Below are 19,493 nucleotides of genomic sequence, written 5' to 3' on the forward strand. Positions count from 1 at the left end.
AGCTATCACGGTTCGTGAGATACAGCCTGGTGACAGACGGACGGACGGACAGCGAAGTCTTAGTAATAGGGTCCCGTTTTACCCTTTGGGTACGGAACCCTAAAAATGATGGTCTAGTTTTTTTTGTCCTAATTGTGTAATAGAAAGATATAATTATGTTTGGTAAAACTTGTGTTTGAATTGCCAGATTAAGTATAAAAGAGAGATTTTGTGTTTGATCTCATGTACATTTAAGGAAACAATAAAAAAAAGTGTTACATGCAAACATTTATTTGGCAAGAATATTTAGACACCTTTTCTTAAATACTATAATAGTTTTCATTGCCTATGCAATTATATTAAAACTATACTAACTTACAGTCAGTAATTAACACAGCTAAAATCAATTCAGAATCTTCACAATACTGTTTTCAGTCCTTTAGATGTAGAATAGGGTGGGTCATTTTTACTTTTTATTAATTTATTAGGGGGCACAGTTAAAAAAAGGTGCCATTTGGTAATTAATTATTGCACGTATTTTTATTTTATTTTTAGCTTTAATTTTACTGCCTCCGGATTTTAGTCAAAGTTTTTGTTAAATGTATGGACATGGTGAAAAAAAAATGTTTCTTTTTGAGTATTTTTTTATTTATTTATTGGCTCTGATCCTTTACCATGCTATTTCAAGCTAATAATGGTATAACTTTTTAGCTAAAGTTTGAATAAAGTGACGATAAATAAATATACTCCGAAGACCATACAAAATGTAACAATATTTATATGAAAACTTTAAAATGGATCCGGAGGCAGAAAATGAATTCCGATTACAGAATAATTCGAAATACTGTTTATTGGCATTATTACGCAACTTTTTGTAACTGTGCCCAAAGGATAACTAATACTTTTTTTTTCTCCATACACGTGTGACCCACCCTAATGTAGAATCTTATTAATAAGAGCACACATACTGCCGTTTCCTTTTTCTCTGCGACTTAGAACCATCTACAGCAATAAACCTAACCACATCATCAACAACAACTTCCTGAACGCAACATTTATCAGTCAGATCATTCTCAGGCTCCAAGTCTATACTCATATTTGTGTCATTCTGGGTATCTGATTTAACTCTACTTCGGAAAGATTGGGACGGACCTGGAATGCTAACACTAGAGAGCATATTAAGCGGGGCTTTTGTTGTATCTGTCTTCTGTCTATTTTCAGGCACTGTCAGCTTCCCTACTCGCTCTGGCCCCTCGTTTGACAGAAGCATGGAATACAGGAACAGTGAATTAAACCTCTCCATTAAGAGAAACAATTGCTCTTTGAAAATCGGATTTTTTCTCATCAATAGCTTCAGATTTATATTCACCTCAGGTTTTGATGCGTTTTCTTTGGTCTTACTGTTGATATAAGTCATAAGTTTTCTGCATCCTGTTATAGTTGCATAGTGTGGAGGAAGCACATACGTCACGCTGCCTAAAGTGTTATTCCCCCATATGTCGGGTGCATTAGCAAACGTAATAGGGTTTGCTTGTTGTTTTCTTGAGTAACTCTTTACTTGAAATAGATTTACGTCCTGCTGCGAATTTAGCAAGCCTGGGTACTTTTCAGCATATGAGCTTTTTTTGAAAAGGTCCTGCTTCAACTTTGCTCTCAAGAAAATGATCATTTTTTGCAGATTTGACACATTCAGATTATGTGCTGATACTACAGCATTAGAATCTAGAACAAATATTTCATCTTCATCATAGATTTCATGTATTTTTTTTTCTTCCTCTTGTTTGACATGTTCAGTTAAAAGATTAGCTATAATGGCATCTTCTATGATTTCAACTGGTGATTCCCTTGTGATCCTTTTGCTTTTTCTAATATCGATTTCTGTTTCTATTCTCTTCTTTAGGACTTCAGTGGCTTTGTTTAGGTTGTCAGTGGCGAGTCCGTGGCCAAGGCGCCGTGCGCCTCTTCTTGGTGCATTTTCAAGTGACAAGTTTGGATGTCTTTTCATCCATTTTAATAAGGTAATATATCTAGCTCTTAAATGCACTCTGGTTTTATCAGGGAAGTGCTTGGTAACACTGGAGTAGTTGGTCAGACATTCCTCATTGGCCATCAGTTGAAGCAGCTGCCGATCTTCTTGAACTGTCCAGACAGCAGAGATCCTCTTCTTAGCTAACACTTGGTATCGCACACGAATCTGAGTGGCTGAACGGCCTGGTAGATATTCTGATATTTTCTTGAAGTTGGGACCAAACTTGTCAAGACATGTCAATATAACAGCATCTTCTTCTGGTAGAAACCTGCCTTTCCTCTTCTCTACAAGCCGGAAATACTTGTTATAAATTTGTATCTTAGTCCTGTTCTCCATAGATGAAGCTACTTTGCCCCAGGGTATGTAATCTTCTTCTTTATAATATTCAATCAATCGCTGAAGAAACTGTTCCTCTTCCTTAGTCCATTTTTGACCAGAGGTTGTATTGCTCATGTTTGTTCTGTAGTAAACAAAGACTTGGTAGGCTGTTCTGCCGGTGTTCAGTTCTTTAGCGATGGCAGCCCAGTCTTGATAGTTGTACTTGGTTATTATATCTTGGAAGCGGGCATGTTCTTCTAGTGTCCATGGTTCTTTATTGATGGTAGGATGCAAAAATTCTTTCCATAGTATTCTGTACTCTGTAGCGCTGTGTCTTATATTTAATTTATTTGCAACAATTTCCCAGTCATACTCCTGGTCTATTGGTAATGCTAATTCTTTTATTGTCTTTTTACCTAGAGCACTGATCTCTTTGTTTATAGCGTCGACTTGTCTTTCTAATTTCCTTGACCATTTCTCTTTGTTCTCGCGTTTCAGCTGTGCAATCTTTGAATTCAACTCTTTCTTTTTAATATCAACTGACATTTCAAGAAGAAGTTTATTCAAACTGACTTTGTCTTTTGCAGTCCAGCCAGGGAGTGAAGTGATCTCAGAGAAGTCATACATGTTGATTGCTTTCATAATTATAGTATCTTCATTATCGGGAGCTGGAAAATTTGATTTGTCCTTAAAATATGGCTTACCGCAGTTTATGTAGCGGAACGTTTCTTGCCGATCTTTCTCTGTAGGGACTGGTAGCTTGTGTAGATCATTTAGGCCCTGTCTGCACTCATGTAAGCGGCCAACGAGCACGGATTCCAGTCTGCGTAGTTTTTCGTCTAGAAGCTTGTTGAGGGCTAAAGCCGAGTCGATTCTTGCATGTTCCTGTGCGGCGGTGTTAGTAGAAGTGCTGAGAATGGACCGAGAGTGTAGTGAGCTTACGCTGCCGGTTAACGAGCCTAGGAGGATAGAAGGCTCGTCGTCTTGTGCTAGAGCGGCATTTAGCTGCGCTATATCGTTTAGCTGCTGTTCTTCATCACTATCCACATCCATAGTCTGCATTTTAACGAATGGCACTGTTTGCCTTTTATAATACAAATAAATATAGCTTTAAATCATTGAAAGTTTGCGATATACTCCCAAAATAAAACAAAAATTAATTAGAATTACCTTATAGCATCGAATGTCAAATTTAAAGGGCGTTCAAATTTATAATAGTAAACGGAACGGAATTGAATGTCATTTTCTCAAATTACTATTTAGCAACCTAGACTACAACTAATTACAGTTAAATCTGTAATATAGCAAACATTTGTAATTTTATTTGATTTTTGTAGGTTGTGAAGTAGGTATAATAATGTAAAAATCGCAATATTGCAATACAATGTGTGTGTTTCTGAACGTACGTTTACTAACTGCCACCTAAGTTATTCAAGCTTTTGTTAAAAACGCTTAATATATATTATCTAGGTATGATGATTGTCATTTCCGACAGTAAACCATATTGAGTGCCAAACATACCTTCAGTGGCAAGTTTTGGTTTGAATGCTCGGGATCGGACTCTATTCTTTGATTTTACTTTATTCTTCTAAAGATTCCCATGTGGTTGAACCTTAAGAAACAATGTCCGAACCAGGTATCATAAAAAAACTTAGTGAGGATGTGGTGAACCGAATTGCAGCCGGAGAGATCGTTCAAAGGCCGGCAAACGCTTTGAAGGAACTTATTGAAAATAGGTAAAATTAACAAATACTTGCTTCTATCAGTATGAACCGTCTCATACACTAACACACCCTTTCTAATTACAGTTTGGATGCCAAGTCAACCAATATAATAATTGCTGTAAAAGCTGGCGGCTTAAAATACTTGCAGGTAAAAAAAATCATATGAATTTCTAATTAGGTAGTTTTATATTTAAACCGTGGTTTTGCTAGATCCATAGGCAACATCATGCAATTACTATAAGGCCCACTTTGTGCCTGCTTATATAAAAAAATCAAATCTTACAGGTGCTTGTTTAAAAATCCATTCCATAATACCTATTCTACAATTATTTTTAAAGATTGTAATATATAAAAATTTTTTTAGATCCTAGACAATGGCACTGGTATCCGGAGCGACAACTTAGACATTGTCTGTGAGCGCTTCACCACCTCAAAGCTGAGCCAGTATGAGGATCTACAAGAGATCGACACTTACGGCTTCCGGGGTGAGGCTCTGGCGAGCATCAGCCATATTGCCCATCTGACTATACTCACCAAGACTGCCGCTTCTAAATGTGCTTACAAGTAAGGGCCCCCCCACATCTGGCGTCTTTCGAGCGTCGGCGTCTGTCGGCGTCAGTCCAGCGCTATGGAAAATGACGTCGCTGCGCAGTTGCGTCGACGTCGGCCATAGAATTGTAGACGCCGACGCTCGAAAGACGCCAGATGTGGGGGGCCCTAAGTTAATATGATGAAAGTTAACGAGTAAGTTAATATGGCAAGAAAGTTTTTTTAATAAAGTAATATATGGCTTGAGTGCATAGTCAAAAGAATTGGGGAGGTAACTTGCAGCCATAATTTTTTTATTAGAACAACATATAGATGGTCAAGCAAATCTTGTCAGTAGAAAAAGGCGCGAAACTTCAAATTTTCTATGGGACGCTATCCCTTCGCGCCTACATTTTTCAAATTTGCCGCCTTTTTCTACTGACAAGATCTGCTTGACCAAGTATAAATAATATTCTGGAAATTCTGCTACATTTCAAAATTTTTGATCAAATGTATACTCAGCATCAGTAACATTTTTCAGTTAACAGTTAATTTATCTTTCATGTACCTAATGTGTATTAAAGTAATTTCAGATATCTGGTAGTTCAGAAAATCATTTCAACATCACTCATTTACTGCTGAAATAAGAGTCCCTATTTGGAATCATACATCACTTTTTTTTGTGTTTTTCTATCGGAATTACCTGATTACACCATAACCTCTAGCCGCCCAGAGTTCTCCATTCTAATTTGAACTTAGTGTTGACAAAATAAAATTTAATTTTTCTTGGCAAGGTTTGACATATGGGCGGTTAGAGGATCACTATTTGCTGTTGAAAAATTTAATGAAGAACTGTGAAAATGTAATATTTGGGTCAATCAACTATTTCTTGTTGTTATTCTGTCCCGTCAGCCAGGAGACAATAGTAGCATAGTTTGTTAGAAGAACTGCTATACCATGTTCTACAAACATGCTTAGTAGGTGTCCCATAATGGAAAGGCCTTATAACTACCAACAAATTCGAGTTTAGTTCATTTAAATACGAAAAAACTAGTATTTTAGGAGTGACCCAGGAGACCGTAACCATGGCAACTAGTGACAAGAAAAAGTTGATTCACCCATTTACCATTTTACCGCTCACGGTCAAAATGGTATTTACAGGGCATCATATGAAGACGGCAAGCTAAAAGGCCCGATAAAGGCCTGTGCTGGCAACAATGGCACCCAAATCACCGTAGAAGACCTATTCTACAACGTCATAGCCCGCAAAAGAGCCCTACGGAGCCCTACAGAAGAATACACACACATAATGGATGTGGTTGGTGGTTATGCGGTGCATAATAGCCATGTTGGGTTTACGCTAAAGAAGTTTGGAGAGAAGACCGATTTGAAGACCCCCGTTAATTCTTCCGTTATAGAAAATGTTAGGATTGTAAGTATTATTGTTTAACGTCATGTGGGTCATACAGTCAAAGATCTTAATTTCAGTACCATATCGTACGTTGTCATTGCAGTGAATAAACATTACCGGGGATTTGGTTGCAACTAGGGACATTAAATTATGTTTTTTTATGTTATGAAATGTTTTAGCAGGTAATTGTAATTCAACAGTACATAGATAGCCACGTTTTCGTGAAAAATTCAATCCATATTCCAGGCTTACTGCCATCATATCCATACAAAAATATCTACTACATCCGGACGTGGCAACCAAATCCCTGATCACTGATAATTACAATCAATATGATGGCTCCTCTACACGATGGGCCAGCGCCGGCCAGTCCAAGAGACGCAGCCATGCGGTAGAATGAGATAGCAATATCACTTGCTCCCTCTAACGCATAAATGCGTCCCTTGGAGTGGCCGGCGTTGGCCCATCGTGTAGAGGAGCCATGAAAGTCAAGGAACTAGACTGAGGCACTATTGTCAATGTCACTGTGACAAGGCAAGGTAGAAGTACTAGTGCTCGACGCTGCACTAGTATTCGACATGGGCACTTTATGTCAAAGTGACAAGGATTAAATTTGAATACAGAAAAATCTTTGCCGTTCAAATTTAACCTATATTTCTTTGCCCATGTCGAACACTAATAGTACAGCGTCGAGCACTAGTATTTCTACCTTATGATATGGTGCTGATATTAAAGGCCGAACCACACCGGCATGCGTGTGCATGACGTGCGCGTAAATGTTGGAGCCGCACACGCACACGTCACGCAAGTGGTGTGCCATCTCTCATAAGTATCTGTATGCTACAACGCCGCACGCGCACGTGCACGTCACGCACACGCAGCCGGTGTGCACAGGCCTTTAATTCCTTGACTACTTCCTTGATTACAGATTCACGGTAACTCAATAGCCAGAGAGTTGATGGAGCTGGAGATAAAAGACGAAACGCTAAAGCTGTCCATACACGGATATATTACGAACGTCAACTATTCCCATAAGAAAGGAGTGATGCTGCTGTTTATCAATCATCGATTAGTTGATTCGCAATGTAAGTTGAGTTTTCCTGGATAACGTCCTGGCCGCTTAGCCAAAATGCCAATAACCAGCCCGTTCACACAGAGTTTTTTACGGTACCCGTTTTAACGGATACAACAAAAAATTATGCTTTGTTCACACATAGGCACCGTATAACGTACCTATCCGGCATTAACAGAGCCCAGATATATGACGGATACGTATTCCGTTCATCCAGTATTCGATGACAAAACGGAATGTCATAATTTAACGGACCGACATTTTTTACTGTATACTGAACACTGTGTCATATGTGAAGTCGCTCATACAACTCCATACGCCATCAATGAAAAAAACGTATACGATAAAACGGAACAGTAAAACGGAGACCCTGTGTGAACGGGCTGTTACTCTCCCTAGCGATGGAAACGCAACTGTCACTGTCGCACTATTAATATGGAAGAGTGATAGAGAGACACAAAGCGTTTCGTTATAGAAGCGATCGATAGCGATTGTAACCTTGGCTAGGCCGGCTGCTCTACACAATTGGGAATATTACGCGAAACTCTGCGTAGGGGGCGCCACTACCACAATCCGTCACAATCTGGGGGTCTACCGCGAAACAAGAAAATCGAAACTTCGTCGTTATCTAACTTCACTATCACTCTTGTATATTTCGATTTTCGCGTTCCCCGGTAGGGGGCTATTCATAAATTACGTCATTTCAAATTAGGGGGGGGGGGGGGTCTGGACATCGGATGACGGTAGCGTGACGTAGGAGGAAACGGGGTCATTCGAAGCATGATTTCTGGATGATTGGGGGGGGGGGGGGGTCAAAAATCGTCAAAAATTGATGACGTAATTTATGGACAGCCCCTAAGCCCTTTGTATATATATAAACCGCCTTGATTTTGATGCGTCATCGTCATATTTTATTAGTCTGAAAACTTAATTGTCAAAAAACAGTTTAAGGCACTTATACATACGTTACTCTATGGTTTATAGGTGCTATAGTTCGTTTTTTTTAGCATTAGAAAGAACTTGAAAGAAGGTAAGCGATCTTGGCATGTCTTTTAATTGAAAACTTGGCATGTCTTAATTGAAGATTGTTTACCTTATTTCTAATGCTAAAAAAAACGAAGTATAGTGCACCATGCGTGCTAGGCGGCAGAACATTGCAGTAACACCCCATTAAACCAGACATTTATAATTTTTATACCTAAAACTGATTATAAGTATGCTTTTGTATCTATCCTCGTGCCGCCCAATGTGCATTAGGATGTACACTTAGTTTCGATGGAATGTCAACCTTAATTAAAAACGAAGTAGGTAGCATTTCATTTGTCTCGACAATTTTTCGTACAAATGAAATTCCACCTAATTGTAAATACAATAAGATTTATTTATTTATTTATTTAAACTTTATTGCACAAGCACAGGAAAAATGTACAAATGGCGGACTTAATGCCTAAAGGCATTCTCTACCAGTCAACCATTGGGTCAAACAGAGACAAATGTTGGTGCAGGAGATACATAATTTATAAAGAGAAATGTAACCGAGAAGTCAAATATTATATATAAACATAATAACATAAACCAATACCAGATAAAATACTAATACTTATATGATGTACAAAGATAAACTAATAAATATAAATTATATATATATAATATGAAGATGGAGAAGATTCTAACTTCCATGGCTATAATTTTGTATGGTGGGCGGCACGAGGCTATAATTATGTTTCTTCTTTTAGCTATTCGCAAAGCGGTTGACTCCGTGTACTCAACGTATTTGCCGAAGAACTCTCACGCTTTCGTCTACCTCAGTATAGAATTAGGTAAGTACAAGTTGTGCCCAGAAATCGAGAAGCGTCTGGTTGACGTAACTGGTGACCGAAGAGCTGGCGGTTACCTCGCACAACGTATCAGCGTTGCGATACAGCGGGGAAATGCCGCCAGCATCCTTGGTAGAGTGCCGCAAGATATAAAGAGCAAACAACAGTAAATTAAACATTATGTACCTCATCATCATCATCATCATTTCAGCCTATATACGTCCCACTGCTGAGCACAGGCCTCCTCTCATGCGCGAGAGGGCTTGGGCTATGTACCTATGTATTATGTACCTATGTACTTGCAATTATTAAAATCATTTTTTCACTCTTGTATTTGTATTTATTTATTTGCTGAATATGGGTTTACAAAGGTGTACAATACATATTAATTAGTTCAACCATGCCCTGCTTGTCAATCTTTGTGAGCAATATAATCACTAATGGTGTAAAAGCAGTGAGCAAGAAGCCATTTCCTTTAGAGTTTTATTAAATTGATTACCTTCGAGTGATTTTAAGTATTTGAACAGGGATTTGAAGTATTTGTATTGTTAATTTTATACTCATGTTTACATGCATTTTTTCTGATATTTCAGATCCCAAAAATGTGGATGTAAATGTGCACCCTACGAAGCATGAGGTACAGTTCCTGTACGAAGAACAAATCATAGAGAAGTTAAAGGCGTGTGTTGAAAGTAAACTGCTTAGCTGTAACTCTACGCGTGTGTTGTATACGCAGGTACGTGTAATAATGAACTTTAAGGTCAGAGATGTGAAAAATACTTTATAAAAAGTATTTAAATACAAAATACAAATACTTCCTTGATAATACTCTTTCAAATGCAAAATACAAAATAGTTTTTGAATTTGTATTTAAATACAAAATACGAAATAGGTATTTTCAAAATACTTTTTAAAAATACAAATACTTTGCGGTAAAAGGTACTCTGAGTAGTGAATACCTAGTCTGAATTAAAAAGTATTACCCGGAATTTCCTCGTTGAAAAGACTCTCTTTATTCTTTGAAATCAATCCTCTATCTAAAGTGCAAATTTCTAGTTGTTTGCTCATATTAACCGGTAGGATGTAGGTATGGATGATGGTTTTTAACGGCCAACTTTTAAAGCATTAATTTGTAATGTTTTACGGCTAGTAAGTATAATGCCTCTCGTTAGTGTGATGAAAACGTCTCGTTTGTGTTTCACCAGGGCAGAAAAGTTTGTTCTCCTCTCGTGCCTTGAAACCCTCGCAACACTCAAGATTCCACTTTTTTAACCACTCGCACTCGCTACGCTTGTGGTCATGTGCGACGTTACATTACGTAATTCAACAGTTCCATGTTAAAAGAATGACAGAGTTGCCAGTATTGTACCATCAGAAGAGATTGTAACTCCTACCTACTATAAAGTATTTTGTATTTTGAAAATAGAAAATAGGTCCTAAAAACTATTTCAAATAAAATACAAAATAGTTTTCTTCAAAAGGTATTTAAATACTAAATACAAAATACGTATTTTGCATTTTGTATTTGCATTTTAAATACAAGTATTTCAAATAAGTCACATCTCTGTTTAAGGTGTTATGATAAGATGTAAAAACGAAGAATTTTGACTTTGACAAGGTAAGTTTTTATTTCTACGTTTCTTTGTTTCGGCTCGCGATTGCTCCGAGTAGTTATTGAGATAGTCTACAGAGTGTATGTGTCACGTGGTGTTAGGGTGGTGCGTGTCCAATGTGTATTTTGTCTCACATTTTGCTTATTGAGAGAGTGAGACGCAATGACATTGGACCAAGATATTGGACAGATGGAATACCACCCTTAGGGAAGGACAATATCAGAACATGTTTCATGGCCTTCTGTTACAAACATCGGTGTTGTTAAATAGTGAGAAATCTTATAGGTCGTTTTTTAGGGTTCCGTACCCAAAGGGTAAAACGGGACCCTATTACTAAGACTTCGCTGTCCGTCCGTCCGTCCGTCCGTCCGTCCGTCTGTCTGTCACCAAGCTGTATCTCACGAACTGTGATAGCTAGGCAGTTGAAATTTTCACAGATGATGTATTTCTGTTGCCGCTATAACAACAAATACTAAAAACAGGATAAAATAAAGATTTAAGTGGGGCTCCCATACAGCAAACGTGATTTTTGACCAAAGTTAAGCAACGTCGGGCGTGGTCAGTACTTGGATGGGTGACCGTTTTCTTTTTGCATTTTTTTCCGTTTTTTTTTGCTTTATGGCACGGAACCCTTCGTGCGCGAGTCCGACTCGCACTTGCCCGGTTTTTAGCATTAGAGAAAAGGTAAACAATCTTTATGTGTCTTTTCATTGAAAAACACGTTTCAAAAACAAGTCACGGCAAATATGTAACAATAATGAATCTAATACGATCATTTATATTCTTCTGCTTTCATAACTAATAGTTACTGATTTTTAAAAAGCGTTTTTCAATTAAATGACATGTCAAGATCGCTTACCTTCTTTCTAATGCTAAAAAAAACGAACGATAACAAAGTAACTACAATAGGCGGTGAACGCATATATTTAGTATGGAAACCGCCTTTAGGAACATTACCGTTCAAATTCTCGGGCCAAATTAGCACACATACAAAATTACGCCTACATTTAAATAAGACGACGCGTTTACAGAGCCTGTAATCAAAGCTGGTAAACAAAATAATAGTCATCTTTTTTACACTAATGGTACATAGCTAAGTGTAGATGAAATGCATATAACGTCAATAACTACCAATCAGCGACATTAATCCGCTAATAACCTTCTTGCTGTACGTACTGGCCGCTGAGAGTTTGCGGTTCATATTTGATTAGAATATGACTTGGACAGGGATAGGTTTATGCCATACATTGAAGAACCAGTCAAATAATACACGTATAATAATTTAATACAGATTAAAAGATAACTAGTTAAAATGTTGTTGTGAAATGACAGACTAACTTAACATAAGTAAATATATCATTGTTGTATAAATGTATTCCGCTATAATAAGTATTTTGTATATTTTATTATCAATTTGTACGGCAGTGCGAAGTCACATTCAGGTATAGTCTGTCCGTTTTTCTAAGATCCAGTTCGCCATTGTAAATGTATGGTAAACTTGATCTTAGAATTTGGACTGGCTATACAGCCTGCAAAATTTACATGGGTACACGAATCGGGTCAAAAATATTTGAATAGGCGGAGTCACAATAAATCCCCACTTTCAGTTCCAATGGAAATATTTTATATGTATATAGCCGGTCAAGCAAGTTTGTCAGTAGAAAAAGGTGCAAAATTAAAATTTTGTATGGGACCACACCCGTTCGCACGCTTACATTTTCTAAATTTGCCGCTCTTTTCTACTGACGGAAATGGCTTGAGAGAGAACCTACATATATGTGACGGTAGAGGGTGGATTCGAATGATCAACATTTTCAGATAATGTGTGTATTTGTTAAATTAATTCAGTGGAAGTGTATCTACATATAGAAGCCCGGGTATGATTATCTCACGAGTTATATCTCATGAATAGAACATATGCTAGATATCTTTCCAGGCATCCACTTAATTTCATGTCTCTCTAATTGGACAGCTTTTTTCCATAGTTCTCTGCGAATAGCATCTTGTGGGAATCTGAATGGAAAGTAATGTAAAATGATAATATCAAATTTGATTATTAATTTGAAATAATTAGGTAGTTTTTTTACTGCTCCATTTCATGAAATAAAAAAGGAAAATACAAATCTGTAAGAAAGAATTCATTACTACATTTATAATTATATAGAAAATACCTAAACCAAGCACAAGTTAATAAAATAGTCTACTTCATTTGGCATAACACCGTCCCTATTATCCTCGCAATTTAAAAAGTCGTATGTTGTTATAAAATTCGTATGCAGTTATTACGTTTTAGCTTAGCACGGTAGTATTGAAAACAAATCGTCATGTTTATTCCAAATTTTACTGAAGTTATCTGTTTACTACAAGTGAAAAGTGATTCAACTATCCTTGGTATGAACTAAAATAACTTCTGCACCACTTCACGACACATGAAGACATTTTTAATTACAAAAAAACGTTGTTTTTATAAATCAATTTAGCCATCCGTCACTGACTGTCATCTCGGACGAACTGAAGTTGCGAATCGAATAGTTTGTAAGCACCGCCTACAATCGAATAGTTTACGTTGGGTCATAACTGAGCGGACAGAATACTTCCATGTATATCAGTTCGCTGACAATAGGGATGTTTCCTGTACTTAAAATAAATTATTTCAAACCATGCACGAAATAAAGCACCAGATAATTATTAGAAAAACATGGATAGCAGCTATTTTTAAACACAATTTGTATTTAATAAATCGGATTGAAATATAAAAAGTAGGTGAGTTTACCGTGACGTCACTACATTCGTTTTCATATAAATTCCATATTAGCAAATCGTTTTGACAGTTCTAATAAAAAAGGAGCTGATTTGAGTAGTAGGAATGTAGCCTATTATTTTATGCCTACAGGCTCGACTACCCGGAGCTACGATTGTCGAAGAAATGGTGAAAAAAACAACGGATGCGGCCAAAGTAAACCCCAACAACATGGTCCGAGTGACCTCCGATGTTCAGAAGATAGACAAATTCTTCAGAACCAAGCCTATAGAAACAGACGCAAATAATTACGAAAACACTGAAAAAACAAATGAAATGCCTGCCAAAGAAGGTGTAAAAACAACAGATAATAATGACAAAGACAAAATGGTAGTAGATGAAGTCATAGAAAATTCACTTATAGAAGAACCAGCGGTAATAAATAAAATGCCAGAGAAATGGAAAAATCATTCCGCTTTAGACCAAGGCAACACAAGCTACATAGATCCTAAAGAATCTTTCAAAACTAGAACGTTTAAGTATGAACGCACTGAAACGAAATTGACCAGTGTGAAGCAGTTAAGAATGGATGTCGAAAAACAGTGTAATTCGAATCTAAGGGAGATTTTGGCCAATTTGATATTTATTGGGTGTATAGATTTGCATAAATCGCTTATACAGCATTCAACGAAGCTGTATTTGTGTGACACGACTCGGTTGACGTAAGTAAACTCTGAAAGCTATTAATCCTATTTACAGATTAGAATGCTTACGAAGACGTGTCGTGAAATACTTTTTACAGTACATATGGTCCTATTTTTCCGCACTAGTGCGTAAAATAGCACTTTTCTTGCGATGTCAAAAGTTTAAAGGGCCATATGTACTGTAAAACGTTGTACGATACACGTGCGAATAGATAATTCGCAACTCGTGTCGATTTAAAACACTCCCTTCGGTCGTGTTTTAATTTATCGCCACTCGTTTCGAATTTTCTCTTTTACGCACTTGTATCGTAAATAACTATTAAGTTGGGTATGTAGTGTAGGTCAATTGTAAAGATCGATTTTTCTAGGATAGCTAGCGGTGCCGTCATATAGCGGCCGACTCCATACTAAATAATACGGCTAAATATGGATGACTTAGTATTTGTATGGAGACGGCCGCTATATGACGGCACCGCTATGTTAGGAAACCAGAGCATTAGTGGTTAACGCATTCACTGCCAGGGGGCGTGGCCTAGGAACAAACTTGTATGACAGTGAACGCACATGTGCGTCGGGGGCAGTGAATGTGTTAAGTTAGAGTCCCAGAGATTTTCAAAATGTGATGATCAAAAATTGTAATATTGAATACCAGCTAAGGTACGGGCACAAACAGTTTGGAACAAAGAGAATTTAGTATAGAGGCGTATTGTCAAAGTAAATTTTGTAGTCACAGCAAATTTACTGCCATCCTTCCACACAGGATTAAAACTTTTAGAACCCCATTTGACTTTGATCTTCTTTCACTGATATGTGTTAAAATTGTTTAATATCAAACGGTGTAGCTATCTACACGAGTACAGACCAAAGGTATAGCGCCATCTTTTCGAACCAATTTTTTTCTTGAATTTAGCACGTTCTTTTTATCTTTATTTATCTTATATGGAGTTATATCTTTGGTTTGGGACGATCGTTAAACAATGATTTCTTAGTATAATCTCATACCACTTTAGGCTACATGCGTATAACGTGAGTTAAGTTTAAATAAAGTTTATGTAGTGATGATTATTTCTCGTTTTCCAGTGAAGAATTATTCTACGAAACGATGCTATACGACTTCCAGAACTTCGGTCTGATAAAACTATCGAACCCACTGCCTTTGGAAGAGCTGTTCGTCCTCGGTCTATCGTCCCAAGAGTCAGAATGGGACCCTGAACTAGGTAACGTTGGTTTCCACCTGTCCGATTTCTTGGTCCAATGGGCATTGCGTCTCACTCTCTCATTAATCAAAATGTGAGATGCAAATACACATTGGACACCTTAAGTAATAAAGAGGAGTAATTGAAGACAAGCAACCATTTAAAAACTTTATTTCCTATAGCATAAGGGTGGTATTCCATCTGTCCAATATCTTGGTCCGAATGAGCATTGCATCTCACTTTTTCTCTAAGCAAAAAGTGAGACGGAAATACACATTAGACAGGTGGAATACCACCCTAAGGTCTACTAAAGACCAATGACTCTCCCCTGAACAAAATATTTTTAAACTCCGTATACAAGACCGTTGCATGCAATATACTCGTATAATAGTTTACCTAAAAACCAACCCTAACCGTATATTAATAAGGTTCATATTTAAATGTTTGCAGGAGATATGAGAGAGATGGCGCAACAAATGTGTCAGCTTCTAACGAGCAAGCGAACCATGCTTCTAGAATACTTCTCGCTAGAGCTAAGCAGCGATGGACAACTGTTGGCGCTGCCCCTGTTGTTGGGTGAGTTACTTAGGGTGGTATTTGTCCAATGTGTACTCGTATTGCGTCTCACACTTTGCTTGTTGAGAGAGTGAGACGCAATGACATTGGACAGGTGCAATTAGAGATGCAACGGATAGTTGTTTGACCCGATAACGGATATTCGGCCTGACCATCGGCCGAATTTCGGTTTTCAGGTGCGCATTGTTTCGTAGTTCGCGCGGACTCATTTGAAATGAGTCATTTCTAGGTTCGAAATGAGTGCTCGTGCAAGTTAGTGGAATGTTTAAATTGTTTTAAAATTTTAAACGAGTACGATTATGACCGTGACTGTTTCTTAAATCTAATTTGTTAACTCCGAAATCAAGCAAAGTTACTATCCTGTATCCGGCCGGATAGTAAGTCATACCGGATAGTATCCGAATATCCGGTGCATCTCTAAGTGGAATACCACCCTTATGTCGCACTTTATTTGCCATGTTACATTTGTATAACTTACGTTTTAGGCACTTGTCCCACCAAGAGCGAGTAAGCGATTAACTATCGGCGATTTTCTCGCCCAAGAAACGAACAAAAGATTAGGATCCTGTGTTAGTAAAAGAGACACATATATTAATAGTTCATCGCTGGCTGTTCACACTGCCGGCGAGAACACTCGCTCTACTAGTTTGTCGCCGCGATAAGATAAAACTAGCTCAGCGATGCCCGCTTCGTAGTTAGAACTCAAGCTGCGAGACCAATCAGTTTGCACCGCCCGAGCGAGTGACGCGAGTAATAGCCCGTCGCACTCGAACACTTGCCTATAGCCGAGCGACAAAACTATTGGAGCTAACACTCGCTTCTCGCCGCTCGCCCACTCGTTTCTAGTTTATCGTTCTACTCGCTTATCGCTCGTCGTCGGCGGTGGGCATATTTAAGGCACTTGTCTTAAATATAGACCTTATAAGCTCCTAGTAATAAGACAAATATTTCCAGACAACCACACCCCTTTCATGGGCGCATTACCGATCTACCTCGTCCGCCTGGTCACCGAAGTCAACTGGGACTCCGAGAAAGAGTGTTTCGACACCTTCAGCCGCCAAACCGCCATTTTCTATTCCCAACCCAACCCTGACAACACCGCAGAGTCGGTAAAGTCAGAGCAATGGAAGCAGGAACATGTTATATTCCCAGCTATAAGAAGGAACTTTTTACCGCCTACTAGCTTTGTGAGTAATGGAGTGATATTACAGATTGCTAATCTGCCAGATTTGTATAAGGTGTTTGAAAGATGTTAGCACATTCAGGGCCAAGAACCCGACAGTCGGGTACACTGTTGGTAGCGACTACGCGCTACATACGGCGAAAACGTGGCTACGCGCTACGAGCGTAACCCGTAGCACTTAGGGACAATAAATGTGTTAATATAGTCTAAGCCAGATACTTACTACCTCAGAGTCGGTCAAGTCAGAGCATTGGAAGCAGGAACATGTTATATTCCCAGCCATAAGGAGGAATTTCTTACCGCCTACGAGTTTTGTGAGTAATGGAGCGATATTACAGATTGCTAATCTGCCAATTTGTATAAGGTGTTTGAGAGATGTTAATATAGTCTAACCCAGATACTACTAGAGTCGGTCAAGTCAGAGCATTGGAAGCAGGAACATGTTATATTCCCAGCCATAAGGAGGAATTTCTTACCGACTACGAGTTTTGTGAGTAATGGAGCGATATTACAGATTGCTAATCTGCCAATTTGTATAAGGTGTTTGAGAGATGTTAATATAGTCTAACCCAGATACCTACTAGAGTCGGTCAAGTCAGAGCATTGGCAGCACAACATGTTATATTCCCAGCTATAAGAAGAAACTTTTTACCGCCTACTAGCTTTGTGAGTAATGACGCGATATTACAGATTGCTAATCTGCCAGATTTGTATAAGGTGTTTGAGAGATGTTAATATAGCCCAACCCATATACTACCCGAGTTGGTAAAGTCAGAGCATTGGAAGCAGGAACATGTTATATTCCCAGCTATAAGAAGAAACTTTTTACCGCCTACTAGCTTTGTGAGCAATGGAGCGATATTACAGATTGCTAATTTGCCAGATTTGTATAAGGTGTTTGAGAGATGTTAAAGTTTAATCCAGATACCTACTAGAGTCGGTCAAGTCAGAGCATTGGAAGCACGAACATGTTATATTCCCAGCCATAAGGAGGAATTTCTTACCGCCTACTAGCTTTGTGAGCAATGGAGCTATATTACAGATACCGAATTTGCCAGATTTGTATAAGGTGTTTGAGAGATGTTAATATAGTCTAACCCTGATACTACCACAGAGTAGGTCAAGTCAGAGCAATGGAAGCAGGAGCTTGTTATATTCCCAGCTATAAGAAGGAACCTTTTACCGCCTACTAGCTTTGTGAGCAATGGAGCGATATTACAAATTGCTAATTTGCCAGATTTGTATAAGGTGTTTGAGAGATGTTAATATAGTCTAACTCTGATACTACCACAGCGTCGGTCAAGTCAGAGCATTGGAAGCAGGAACATGTTATATTCCCAGTCATAAGAAGGAACTTTTTACCGCCTACTAGCTTTGTGAGTAATGGAGCGATATTACAGATTGCTAATCTGCCGGATTTGTATAAGGTGTTTGAGAGATGTTAAAGTCTAACCCAGATACTACTACCCATACAACCATTTCCAGTCGCCGTTACGACACGGTGTAGACACATCTTGTGTCGACACCGTCTGTTTCGGTCACAATTCCAGTCGCAGAGTCGTCGCCGTGTCGACACAGTTACCAGAAATGGGGAAGGGTCGACACATGACACAAAGTGACATAAAGTGTGGTCGCCGTGTGCACACATTGTTTCGGGTTTGCGACTACTTTATGCCAAAATCATTCGTTCATTCGTTCATTTTGTTCCTGTCAAATGGAAACTGTCAGATGGAAAAATAGTTAAATAAAAATAAGTGACATTAATACGCCATCTCTAAAACGGATTACAAGACGTAATTATATATTGTTTGCATTTATATTACAATAGGACTTAAATTATTATGGGGAATTAAACTGCTCGAGTGATTTGATAAACTAAGTGTAATATAATCAACGCGCCACCACATTGTTTTAGTTTAGCCGGAAAGGAAATTGTTTACTTCTCAGTGCTTGTGTTCATAAATATATTATTTGATGCATTTTTAGTACTTCGATGCGTATACTATACTTAAATAACAGAAATAACGCTTTACATATTACGAAACTTGTTAATTATGAAATTATGATGTATAAATATGGTTTAAGGCTGAGAAATATTGCAGTCACAAAGTAGTCGCAAATGTTTCGACTTTGTGTCGACTCTGTGTAGACACATGACACGCGCTGTCAAAAGTAATAACAAAGTTACTGGATTTGCAAAATGGCTCCTTGTGTTCATTTGTTTTCAGATATTCTCAAAGTGTAAAAATGACGTGGTCAGAGATGGGACTTAATAGATTAACTGTTTATTCGACTAATTAATGGAATAAAAAAAGTTAATCCTCAAATTTTAATCACGATTAGTTTAGTCGACCTAACATAGATTGAAATTGAATTAATCTGAACATTAATCGAATAAATTATCGATTAAATCTCGGTTGGAAGTTGACAGGGGGCCATTTTTGTACGTAAAAATAATAGAAATGTCTTGCATGCAGATGGTAGCCAAACACTTTGTCATAAAAGTCGAGATGGGTGTCTATTTATAGGTTTTAGGGAGTGCCGATTTCGAAAATGATGACCATTTTGGAATCCAAAATGGCGGCCATGCACTGTGTCATAAA

General features: G+C 38.0%; 2 protein-coding genes across 2 annotated transcripts; one reads left to right on the forward strand and one right to left on the reverse strand.

Moving 5' to 3' along the window:
- Nucleotides 1–435: 435 nt before the first annotated feature.
- On the reverse strand, nt 436–3,468 carry LOC134675110 (uncharacterized). Its single transcript, XM_063533272.1, has one exon. The coding sequence runs from the start codon at nt 3,386–3,388 to the stop codon at nt 929–931; it is 2,460 nt and encodes an 819-aa protein (XP_063389342.1). The 5' UTR covers nt 3,389–3,468; the 3' UTR covers nt 436–928.
- Nucleotides 3,469–3,876: 408 nt separating this feature from the next.
- LOC134675135 (DNA mismatch repair protein Mlh1) lies at nt 3,877–18,350 on the forward strand. Its single transcript, XM_063533295.1, has 11 exons — nt 3,877–4,062; nt 4,135–4,198; nt 4,415–4,614; nt 5,740–6,010; nt 6,918–7,074; nt 8,798–8,881; nt 9,472–9,614; nt 13,385–13,953; nt 15,016–15,152; nt 15,582–15,707; nt 16,662–18,350. The coding sequence occupies exons 1-11, from the start codon at nt 3,950–3,952 to the stop codon at nt 16,961–16,963; spliced, it is 2,166 nt and encodes a 721-aa protein (XP_063389365.1). The 5' UTR covers nt 3,877–3,949; the 3' UTR covers nt 16,964–18,350.
- Nucleotides 18,351–19,493: the final 1,143 nt, after the last annotated feature.

Source organism: Cydia fagiglandana, chromosome 21, assembly GCF_963556715.1.
Source record: "Cydia fagiglandana chromosome 21, ilCydFagi1.1, whole genome shotgun sequence".
NCBI classification, from domain to species: domain Eukaryota; kingdom Metazoa; phylum Arthropoda; class Insecta; order Lepidoptera; family Tortricidae; genus Cydia; species Cydia fagiglandana.

What these genes read in the sequence shown, in the direction of transcription:
- LOC134675110 (XM_063533272.1), bottom strand. Translation starts at nt 3,388, where the DNA reads ATGCAGACTATGGATGTGGATAGTGATGAAGAACAGCAGCTAAACGAT.
- LOC134675135 (XM_063533295.1), top strand. Translation starts at nt 3,950, where the DNA reads ATGTCCGAACCAGGTATCATAAAAAAACTTAGTGAGGATGTGGTGAAC. An exon ending in GCGGCTTAAAATACTTGCAG is followed by an intron (nt 4,199 to 4,414) that starts GTAAAAAAAATC and finishes AAATTTTTTTAG; the next exon opens with ATCCTAGACAATGGCACTGG. An exon ending in TTATAGAAAATGTTAGGATT is followed by an intron (nt 6,011 to 6,917) that starts GTAAGTATTATT and finishes CCTTGATTACAG; the next exon opens with ATTCACGGTAACTCAATAGC.